The 12013-nt window shown below is 44.8% G+C and overlaps 2 protein-coding genes across 2 annotated transcripts in view; both read right to left on the reverse strand.

The window, feature by feature from the left end:
• Positions 1–12013, reverse strand: part of LOC116947418 (endosome/lysosome-associated apoptosis and autophagy regulator family member 2-like) — a 303120-nt gene that overhangs the window by 211890 nt on the left and 79217 nt on the right. The window lies entirely within an intron of this gene.
• LOC116947417 (uncharacterized) overlaps positions 1–12013 on the reverse strand; it is a 52127-nt gene that overhangs the window by 30965 nt on the left and 9149 nt on the right. The window contains exon 2 of the mRNA XM_076070595.1: positions 4333–4405. Coding sequence (XP_075926710.1) covers positions 4333–4405 — 73 coding nt within the window. The remainder of the gene's footprint in view (positions 1–4332; positions 4406–12013) is intronic.

A 12013-nucleotide genomic window follows, 5' to 3' on the forward strand; every position in this document is an offset into this window, starting at 1 on the left:
TCCCCCACAGCGTTGTAACAGTGATCAGCCACGGCAGAAGAATTCGTTTTGCCGTGTTTCAAATCTGATTTGTGCTCGCGAATTCGGTCAGAGACATGTCGCTTTGTCTCACCGATATAGCAATCACCGCAGGTACAACTCAATTCGTAAACCCTGGGGTACTGTAAATCAGGAATGACATCCTTCACGGATGGGATCAGATCACGAATTTTGTGTACTGTATTGAACCGGACCTGGATCTTGTGTTTGTTTAGAATTTTGGAAATCTTTTTAGTAACGCCTGCTATATATGGAAGTGTGATGGTTTTGACCGGAGTATCAAGTGGTTGTTTCTGTATGGAGGGAGAGACAGCTTGGCGGATGGTACGGTCAGAGTAACCATTCCTTTTGAGGGCCAGGTGTACATGTTTTAATTCACTGGTCAGGTGGTGTTGGTCCGAAATGCAATGAGCCCTATGGTATAAAGTTTTGATGAGAGAATTATTTTGGGCTGGGTGGTGGTGGGAATCAGGTTTCAAGTAGGAATCTGTGTGGGTGGGTTTCCTGTAGACAGAATGCCCCAATGAGCCATCAGGTCTTCTCTCAAACAGAACATCTAAGAATGGTGGCTTGCCATCTTTCTCCACTTCCATGGTGAATTTGATGGCGGGATGTCTGGAATTGATGTGGTGTAGGAAAAGGTTCAGAGCTGGGAGGCCATGTGGCCAAATGACGAAAGTGTCATCCACATATCTCTTCCACAGGGAAGGTCTGAGGGTGGAAGTCTGGATGGCGTCTGATTCAAATTTCTCCATGAAAATATTGGCTATCACTGGTGATAAGGGGGATCCCATGGGGGTACCCTCATTTTGTTTGTAGACGGAGCCATTCCAAGTAAAGTAGGTATTGTTGAGGCAGTGTCTAACCAGTGCAGGTGTTTCGGGGTCTAGTCCATGTTGGACCAAATTTTCAATTATTTCAATGGTATCAGGTACTGGGACCTTGGTGAACAAAGAGACCACATCGAAGCTGACAAGGATATCGTCAGGGGACAGTACAACATCTTTGACCATAGAGACCAATTGGGCTGAGTTAAGTACTGCTGAGGCGGTCTTGCAAGTGAGAATTCTAAACAAACACAAGATCCAGGTCCGGTTCAATACAGTACACAAAATTCGTGATCTGATCCCATCCGTGAAGGATGTCATTCCTGATTTACAGTACCCCGGGGTTTACAAATTGAGTTGTACCTGCGGTGATTGCTATATCGGTGAGACAAAGCGACATGTCTCTGACCGAATCCGCGAGCACAAATCAGATTTGAAACACAGCAAAACGAATTCTTCTGCCGTGGCTGATCACTGTTACAACGCTGTGGGGGATCACGATATAATTTTCTCCGATACCAAGGTTCTTTGCAAACCCACGGGCTTTTATCAGAGATTTGTTCATGAAGCAATTCAGATCTACAAACACAGACACAATTTCAACCGAGAGGATGGTTTCAAATTAAGCAACTATTGGAAAGATGTTCTAAATCGAACTAAACATTAAACTAATTTCAATGGTACAGTACATTTTTCAAGTAGTGGTACCCCAAACTTTCGCAGCTCTTATAAATTCCCTTTTTACACCATCAATAGGTAAACTCCCCCCCTTCCCCCGCGCCAAACGGCAAGTCCACCGGCACGTACACCACCTCTTTCCTAAAATCCGCCAATCAAATGCTAATGTTTATGCTAATTTATTTGTCAGAACACCTGGTTTGCTCGCACACAGTTTAAAGGTCCGCTGTCTGAGCGTGGTTGTGTTTCGCTAAATTCTCCTGTTTGATGAGTACTAGGTGCCTCGGTGAATGTATATGCTCTGACTTTAACATAGCTATTTCTGTGACCAGTTACAAGCTAATCACTCAGCTATTTCAATGCTAAATTCTATGCTAATTCCTTTGTCAAGGGGTACCTCTGCGGATGTGTATACTTTAACTTAGCTATTTCAATGAGCCATTTCAATGTTAAATTATATGCTAATTCCTTTGTCAAGGCGCTTTGTGTTTTTCTTCTCACACAGCTTAAAGGTCGTGATCTAAGCGTGGCTTCTCCCACTCCAGCACTGTCCTCCAGACAGTCTCGTCCCTTCACCTGATGAAGGCCGCTTGTGTTGTGGCCGAAACGTCGTGATTTTTTGTTACTTTATTTTCACCTACGTGACTTTACCCAATAGAACCAAAGAGTATAGAACAACCAAACATAGAACAATTGTTAAGTCAAATGAATAAAGTTATAATAAAAAATAAAACAATTCCAATAATAGGACCTTTCAAATCGCAAAAAATCGCAGCCTTTGCGATTTGCTAATCGCATTGTTTCAAATTGCGATTTCAATTTGAAATCGATTAATCGTTCAGCCCGAGCTGGTACTCCATCTCAGGAGTAGCTTCCTGCAGAGTTTCCCCACGAGTTCTAAATCTCACCTTCCCTTCCGACAGTCTCCCGTCTCGACGTGATCTCGACTCTTGATGCGACTCCCTTCAACCCCTTGAGCCACTTCTTAGAAAGGGGGTGCTGTGGTGGTGAATCCAGGTCAAACATTGCGGTGATACATTACACACAATCACCAATACAGGGTCATTACAATGAACAACCTCGCACGCGTTTACTAGGACCGAGAGAATGTGGATTCACCTGTAATTACCAAACCGCCCATTTCCTGTCTCAAAACAAGGCTCTCTTATCAGCGGACGCCCGTGCAGGTGTTGTGATGCAATGGCAATGATCGCACGGCTGTGAGTCGTTGTGCGTGCTGCACTCAGACACCACACCGCTTACCACCTCTCCCCCCATCCCCTCGACCTCAAAGGGTGTTCGCATTCCTTTATGAGCCAATCGCCCTTGCGAGGTCACTAAACCTGTTTTAGGAGGATTGCACATCGTATCAGAATGAAATGTGGGTATTTACAAATGCCATGTTTTTTTTAAGTGAACGTAAAAAGACACGAACAACACGATAAAAGAAAATACTGGGTGGAACTAAATATGCAGATCTTAAAATAGAAGTCATCGACGTGCACCGGGAGACAATAGCAGCAAGTGCACGCGAGGAGGATGTCCCAGGCGACTCGCGCGGAGTGATCTGTGGCCACCGCCAGAGAAGTAGCGCCAACTGTTGGATGAAAATTCGCCGCGCCTATTTACTGCGATCCCAAAGGAATGGGCATCCAACAAGCCGGCAATAGTATCACCGTAGACCCAGTGCCGGATTAATCTAGTGCGGGGCCTGTTGCATATGTTATAAAAGGGCCCTAAATTGAATTTTAAAAAACACTTAAATATTAAAAAAACACATTTTTTACTTGCATAGTAAAGTAATTGTATTTTTTCAATTGCGAAACAGCCAGATAATACGACAAATCGCTAACCTTAAACACCCAGTCGTTCATAACAGTTGAAGGCGGTATAGTACTATAGTAATAGAGCAAGTGCAGAATCACTGAACCGGAATTGATAGCTTGAAAGCATTTAGTGCGGGGCCCGCAGCATATGTAGCTACTTTAGCTTCTAGGATAATCCGGCACTGCGTAGACCTAATATGGTATTGTCTTGAGTATGGTGTTGTTATGTATAATTGTATCGTCCACCAGTCCACTTACTAGACAATGACAGCCAAATGCAGTGCATGCCATCATGTAGGGGAAGCTGTGGTGCAGTGTGGTTAGTGCGATGCGCTATAAATAAACACGGTCGTCTGAGTTCGATTCCCGGTCACGGCTAACATCAGTGGCGAGTGCTTTCTGGACTGGTTCTGGGTGCCCCCCTTCATCAACTCGCACTGACCAGCATGGTGAAGTATGGCCAGACGACCTCCATGAATGACACGGTGAGGAAAGGCCTTCATCCAAAAGTGAATTGACAAACATCTGTAAATAATTATTATTTCTGTAATGGACAACGACTGTGACTACAATTGTAATCTTAATTCTCACAATTGCTGCAAATGTTCGTTAGGTCCTCATGCAGCAGTGCACGCTACTGAGAGAGGACCGCGTGCATGGCAATCTTAGTTCATCTGCTGCACGGTGCAGAGTGCGGATGCTGAAGATCGATGGACACCAGAGTCGAAGATGAGCTGTGAAGGGGGCTGCGTGGATCGACGCCGACGTCGCCACGAGTCCAGGCAGAGACTGCCCGGACACGCAGACGCCACCGATCGTCCTCGGAGAGTTCGCGCACCCCCCCCCCCCAACGCACCCTGGCCAAGGGGTTGTGGTCGGCGCAAACTGTCGAAGCGATGTGGCAGTCAAACACAATAATGACGACGGCGACTCGTGAAGAAGGGGTCATGGGCATCACTCACCCTCCTCCTCCTCCTGCAGTGTCGAGAGGGAGGCTGAGACGTCACACGGCTGATGTTCACTGCGGAGCTCTGCCTAAGTGAGGACACAAAAGCACGGTTGACTACGCACGGTGCGATAGAAGTTCAACATAATACACACACACAGTGCACGTACCGTCCGTTTATAGATAGCCCTTTGCCAGTGCACTGCTGGATGAGGGCCTCCCCATGTTGTGCGGATTGTGCGGGGAGGGGGGGGGTTTACCATACTTCACCACGCTGGTCTGCGCGGGTTGATGAAGGAGGGGAGCACAGCTATGGAAGTAACCTCCTAAGACGTGACATGCACCAGCAGGTTCTAACCCGCTGAGCTTCTGAGATGGGGCGCATCGTGCGTGATCGTGGCTGTGCGGTCAGCGCACTGCACGATGAACCCAGCGGCCTGAGTTCGGTCCCCAGCCACGGCTAACATCACTGTCGAGTAACGTATGAACCCTTGACCATCCCGCACGGACTAGCGTGGTGAAGTATGGTCAAACAACCCCCTTGACTGACGCGGCGGTGGGATACCTTTATTCAGCAATGGGTTGACAAAGGGCTGTAAATGTTTTATTACTGTTGAGAGGCCATGGGTTCACATCCTGGATGACATCACATTACGATCATCATCCATGCAGTCATCATCGTCGTCTGGATAGCTAAGATGCACCTGTCGTGTGGAAATCCTGATCCCTGCCATAGGACTGTGGACTTTCCAACGCTGGTACAGACAGGACCGTATGATGGAGGTTGAGCAAATTCCCAAAAAATATTTCAGATATTAATCCACATTGATGTTGGACTCTGATGTTTAAACGGAATACAAATTCAATGGCTTGCCTTTATGTATTTAGAAAACCAAAAATGGGGACTGCTTTTAGGAGTGGGGGGGGGGGGGTGTTTGTAATCGTTTGAGAGAGAGAAGACAAAGCGAGGCAGCAGTCGCGCCCATCGGGATGAAGTCTCCCCTCGCACGGGCACGAGGCAGCGCAGAACAGCGACACGAGGATGACAAAACGATGCCCCCGTCTCCAGAGTTGACTCGTGGGACAAGCAGAGGGCGCTTCGGACAGGAAAGGCTTCCTTTGTGCCTCGGCACACAGCCGTGGCTTCACATCTCGAGCAATGTGACCCCTGGAACACGGCGCCCGTTGGCCGCATGAGTGGTTAAGTATGCGGCTCGTGTGGCGTGCCTGCCTCCTCCCCAATGAAATGTGGAATTTAGTGGCACACCTCTCGTCGGTGGCTCTGAGTCGGCCCATAAAGAAGTATTCCCATGAACAAGTATTCCCATGAACAAGTATTCAAATTAACAAGTATTCCCATGAACACGTATCCCCATTGAACACGTATTCCCGTGAACAAGTATTCAAATGAACAAGTATTCCCATGAACACGTATCCCCATGAACAAGTATTCCCGTGAACACGTATTCAAATTAACAAGTATTCCCATGAACAAATATTCAAATGAAACAAGTATTCCCATGAACACGTATTCCCATGAACAAGTATTCCCATGAACACGTATTCCCATGAAGTATTCCACGTTACCGCGGCGTGTATGGCTAAGTCTGTGTAACCGACCTCGGTTCCTGAAAAAGCATGCGGCACATGGCGCAAAACGTCGGACATTATGCCGACCAACACGTGGTGAAAATCAAAAGACACACGCAGGAGTTAAAATTCTAAAATTAAATCAATTTCATCCTCTCGTGAAGAGTGGAAGCTGATGAATTCCAATCCACTAAACGCGAAACACGTGGGTTTTAATTACTCAGTATAACCTGTTTATCAATAAATCTTTAATGTTAATGCTTAGATCTCTGAAAAAGCAAAGCCTTTTCCAGAGGCGAGAGACAGTGAACATTTATATTCTGCAATCGCCTCTATTACATACCATTCATGACTTAGACTGCATGTATGTTGAACTTATTTTGCACCGTACGTAGCCAACCGTGGATGTGAGGCTAATGCGATTCACTGTGTGGGCAGCTTGGGTTTGGACGAACATGAAAAGCAGCAAAGTACAGCGAGTAATTTTAAAAATGACTTTGGCAGATGGTCTAAAAGTATTGCTTAAAAGTTGAATGGTAAATTGGAAATGAGTAAGAGGTAATGTATAGATAGAGGTGAGCCTAATGGAATTCCTTTCAAAATGTCTTTTTCACTAAATTTGTACAAATGTTGCTAATAGATTAGATTTTTTTTTCACTTATTTAAATTTAGTGCCTGAAAAGAGAATGAGGCAATAACTCAACATCGATCAGCTGTTTCTTTAATATTAACCTGAGAATTGCTTCAATGTGCCGAATATTTGAAGCATTAAATCCACGCTTTACAACAAATTATTCATATCGCCCACGCATTCGTGACAGGATGTCACCGGGTCTGCCAATACCACATAGGATAAATAAGGAGAATCTTACCCGAATATAAATGTGTTGGTATAAGTTGAGCAACTCGGCGTATCATCCCTCGATGGAATTGTTCGATTTGAAGGCCACTCCTGCCGTCCGATGTTCTGAAGTTCGTGTTGTTAATTTACGTGTTATCGTTGTTTTAGTAAAGTAGCTTTCCGATTATAATTCTAAGTGAATAGATTCCACCATATGCAGCTTCATCAGCAGCAGCACCCATGATCAATCCACTACTGGATGAAGGCCTCCCAAAGCCGCCACCAACTCAAGGTTCTGTGACCGTAGTAGTGATCCACGTAGCAGCTGCTCATTTCAAAGCCCCAACTTCTCTATACAGGACGTACTCACGTGTAGATGGTTTCGTCTTAAACTTTGTTTCACCGTTGTGTTTGACCATATGTACAGGATGTAAGTATGTATCGCGTTCACGAGTCGGATACATATTTTGGAAGAACATGCAGATTTAGTCATGCTATCAATTTTCATTTTTCTTTAAATCAAATAAGTGGATATCATATTCTTGGGTCTTTCGGTAAAGTCACGTAGATAGGTTCAAAGAAAATAACAAAAAATAACAAAAACTACAACGTTTCGATCGCAACACAAGCAATCGTCATCAGGATAAAAAATAGCAGGAAAGCTGCTGAGGCAGGATGTTTTAAAGGTTTCAAATGGGCGTAGCCCAAGGGTCATAAGCGACGTGGGCGGGGCTAGTGATGTTAATGTGGTAAATTTGCATATAAATGTAAGATCGGAAAGCGACCTCCACGACGACGAAGCTGCGGAGGTGGCCATTGTATTGTGAGAGATTAGCATGTCAATGTAAGATCGCAGAGCCACCGCCACATCGAGGAAAACGTGCAACAGTGGCTGTGTTAGTGAGACATTTAACCTGTTAATGTAAATACATTAAACCTGTTAATGTAAAACCAGAGAGTCCAAAATAACTATTAACATCGGAAGGTAGGATGGAAACATCACAGCCAGTTATGACTTAAACTGGTTAACAACGTCCTTCCAATCATTGTTCAGTTTGTACCCATCTTCCCGGTTGAAATTGTATCTGTGTCTATATATCTGGATGGCTTTATGAACAAATCTTTGTTGATAGCCAGTGGGTTTGCAAAGTACCTTCGTCTTAGAGAAATCAATTTCGTGAGCCCACCGCATTAAAACAATGATCAGCTACGGCCGAGGTATTGGTCCAACCGTGTTTCAGATCTGCCTTATGTTCATGAACACGGTCCGAGACATGTCGCTTCGTTTCCCCAATGTAACTACTGCCGCAGACACAGCTTGCATGTCAGGGATCACATCCTTCACGGATGAGATCAGATCACGAATTTTATGTACTGTGTTAAATCGAACCTCTATCTTGTGTTTGATCATGATTTTTTAAATATTTTTGGTAACCCCTGCTATGTATGGCAAGGTGATGGTTTTGATTGGATCCTCAGATGGTTCTTTCCCAATGGTTGGGGTGATAGCTTTACGGATTGTGTAGTCTGAATATCCATTCGTCTTGAGAGCTTGGTGTACGTGTTCCAGTTCACTGGCTAGGTGATGATGATCAGAAATACATAGAGCTCTATGGTGTAGAATTTTGATGAGGAAATTCTTCTGGGATGGATGGTGGTGGGAGTCAGGTTTTAGGTAGGCATCTGTATGGGTGCCTTTCCTGTAGAGTGTCCCATTGAGCCATTTGGTCTCTTTTCAATTAAAACATCCAAGAATGGTAACTTGCCATCCTTTTCCACCTCCATGGTGAATTTGATGGCTGGATGAATGTATCTTCTTTGGTTCTTTCAGTAAAGTCACGTAGAATGAGAATAAAATAATAAATGAGTAAAATAAAATAACACAATAAAATTCTCATGACGTTTCGGCCACAACACAAGTGGCCTTCATCAGGTGAAGGGACGAGAATGTCTGGAGGACAGCGCTACAGCGCTTTATTGTGTTATTTTTATTTTTATTTTATTAATTTCTTATTTTATTCTCATTCTACGTGACTTTACCGAAAGAACCAAAGAAGATGAATCCTTGCAGTCATGAAAGCTTTAAATCGAAATTTGGATGAATGTAATTGATGTGGTTGAGGAATTGGTTCAGAACCGGTCGTCCATGTGGCCAGATGACGAACGTGTCATCTACGTACCTATTCCACAAGGACGGACGTAGAGTGGATGCCTGGATGGCATCTGTCTAAAAAAAATTCCATAAAAACATTGGCCTCAACTGGAGATAAGGGAGAATCCATTGGGGTGCCTTCAACTTGTTTGTAGAAAGTTCCATTCCAGGTGAAGTAAGTGTTGGTGAGGCAGTGTCTCACCATGGCCAGTACATCAGCATTCAATTCTTGTTGGACCAAATCTTCAATGATTGCAATGGTGTCAGGCATAGGAACTTTGGTAAACAAAAAGACTACATCAAAACTAACGAGAAAATCACCTGGAGATAGTGAGATATCCTTAATTAACGATATCAAGTGAGCTGAGTTAAGTACAGCTGAGGTGGTCTTACCAGTGAATGGTTGTAAGGTCTCAGACAGAAATCGGGCCAGTTTGTAGGTGGGTGAGTCATTGGTGGAGACGATTGGACGAAGGGGTCTACCTTCTTTATGGATTTTGGTAAGCCATACAATCTGGATGATCTAGCAGCAGAGGGTTTTAAAGAAAACCGCTTGGTTGGTTCGATTAAAGATGTCGAATCAGTGATATTGTTGGTTTTCGAAACGAGGCGGTTGGAGGGATCTCTTTTAATTTTGGTATAGCTACCATCAATTAAGTAGGTCCTGAATTTTTTTTTATTGTATGTGGTTTTGTCCATAATGACTGTGGCATTGCCCTTGTCGGCTGAGAGGATGACGATGTCATCTCTCTTTTTTAAATGAGAACGCTCAAAGCGCTCATCTTTACTGTTAAACATGTGTTCACACAGCTCGAATACACACACGGAACTCGCGTACACACACACCGAGATCTCCCACGCTTCATTAGAATCGGTTCTTTATGAACGAAGACAGCGTCACGTGGGACGTGTTTAACAATCACCGGGCGCGTGCAGCTTGGAAGGACTTAATCTGTACAGTATTTGAATGGAGAGTAAATTGGTAAACGCGGAAAGTCGGAGCGAGGCGGTCATGACGAGTGGAGTGGGTGCTCTGAGAGCTATAATACAGCTTTTTTGGGTGAGATCGCGTAACCCAAAAAAAACCTGTGTTATGGATGATATTGGTCGCGAAAGCCTACGTATTAAACTGCTCTGAGCTGTTTACTCTCAATTCGTGTTGTCTAAGCCCACGGTTTCTCCTGCGAGTTGGAGTTGAAGGGGCCTGTGGTCTCGACTGTTCTCAAGCACGAGCAGAGCGCGCACATTGTCACGTGCAGCAAGTCGAGGAATGCATTAACCATTAACCAAATATTATCCGCACAGAACTCGCTGATTTATTACATATTTATTTGTTTCACCATCCGATCCATCAAGCGCAGCAAATCCCTCTATTCGCAAGACAGTTAATCGAAGTCTCACTTATCAAAAAAATTATTGAACAAAAAGAAAATCCCTCTCTTAACATTAAATTATCTTCGGCTTAAGAATTCGGTAACAGGCTGGTGCCGTGGTTATGGGCGCTTGACGGGCATCTGGAAGGTCGTGAGCGGTTGGGGTTCAACTTAGCCCATCATTCCTCCGGAGGTTGCGAAAATACGTATCGCTCTGTAGGACGTCAACTAAGGTTGTCTCACAAACAAACTGGCCCTTGCCATGGGAATGCAGCATATCCACCACTGGATCAGGGCCATGAACAAAGGCGAGTGCTGCAACATTGCCCATGGGGAAAGGGAGACGCGATGGCTCTGAGTTGATGTGCACAGGAACTGGACTCGGGTCATTGGAGTCGTGCCACCCAAATAAAGAACAGCCCGTGCCACTCGACAAGAGTGCTTCCGAGCCAACGAGAACAGCGATGTACTTACTGTGAGCAGCGGCTCGGTGTGTACTTTTACAATGTTTATCATACACAGCATTCACCTAAACACATCATGCATGCATAGAGTAGTAGTTAGTGACATGACGTCACTAACTACTACTCTACACATCATGCATGTGTGGAGTAGTAGTTAGTGACATGACGTCACTATGCATGTGTAGAGTAGTAGTTAGTGACGTCATGTCACTAACTACTACTCTACACATCATGCATGCATATTAAAATGCAATTGTTGTTCAAGTTAATTGTTTATTCCGTTCTCTAGGAATACATAGCACGTGTTTTTTTAGTCTTGCAAACCCTTTAAGAACCCAAAGGGCTCTGTTGTATACGTCAAAGACTATAAGAACAAACAAGCAAACAACCATACAAGCGTATAAAACCATACTTCACACCAAATAACATTCATACAAAGTGTTTACCCAGGAGGGCCTCACTGGGTCTGCAGACGGTCACTTGACGATTGCCGAATTACCGGGAACGAGAACCCGGCCACGCGTGCGACGAGGGGACACTAAACACCGTCCTCTGGCCATCGCACACCCTCACACCTACAGCACCTGACAAGCCCTGGCGACCACCCATCCAAGTAATAACCAAGCTCACGCCCGCTTACCTTCTGTCCAGAATCTGTCCAGAATCTGTCCAGAATCATGTGCATTCAGGGTGATTTCGTCGAATGCTTAAAGACGCGCATACACCCCATGAGCAGTTGATGAATCATGGCCAATGATGATGATGAGGGTAACAATTAAAATAACATATTTGAATTAATAACGTTCCATACACACCTCCGATTAGCACGGTTGGCTACGTACGGTGCGAAAGAAGTTCAACATTCATACATACAAGATATACAACATGCATGTACTTAGGTACATGAAAACAAATGATCGGCTTATCTCAGTCTTACCTGTGTTGTTGAAGTCGCATGAATCAAAGTAAAATAAAATACACGAACCACATTGACCACGTGTACAACGCTACGTCTTCGCGTGTCGTGTGTGGGTGCAATGAGAGTGGAACTCCTCCATAGCGGCAGGGATCACGCTGCTCACGCTGATCACGCTCCTGCGAGAGCTCTGGAGAAACGGTGCGTTTCTTTTTATTTTTCCAGACTCTTTTAATTTCTGGGATGTGAAACGTGAGCCAGCGCTTTTCTAGCCAGACGCCACAATGGACACAATATCTGTCCGGGTCAGCGGGAGCCAAGTCTGTGTCAGCGCGGATCATATTCACGAGCCCGGCACTGC

The sequence above is a fragment of the Petromyzon marinus genome, chromosome 30 (genome assembly GCF_048934315.1).
Source record: "Petromyzon marinus isolate PM22_M1 ecotype Great Lakes invasive population chromosome 30, UKy_Petmar_22M1.pri1.0, whole genome shotgun sequence".
Lineage (NCBI taxonomy): Eukaryota > Metazoa > Chordata > Hyperoartia > Petromyzontiformes > Petromyzontidae > Petromyzon > Petromyzon marinus.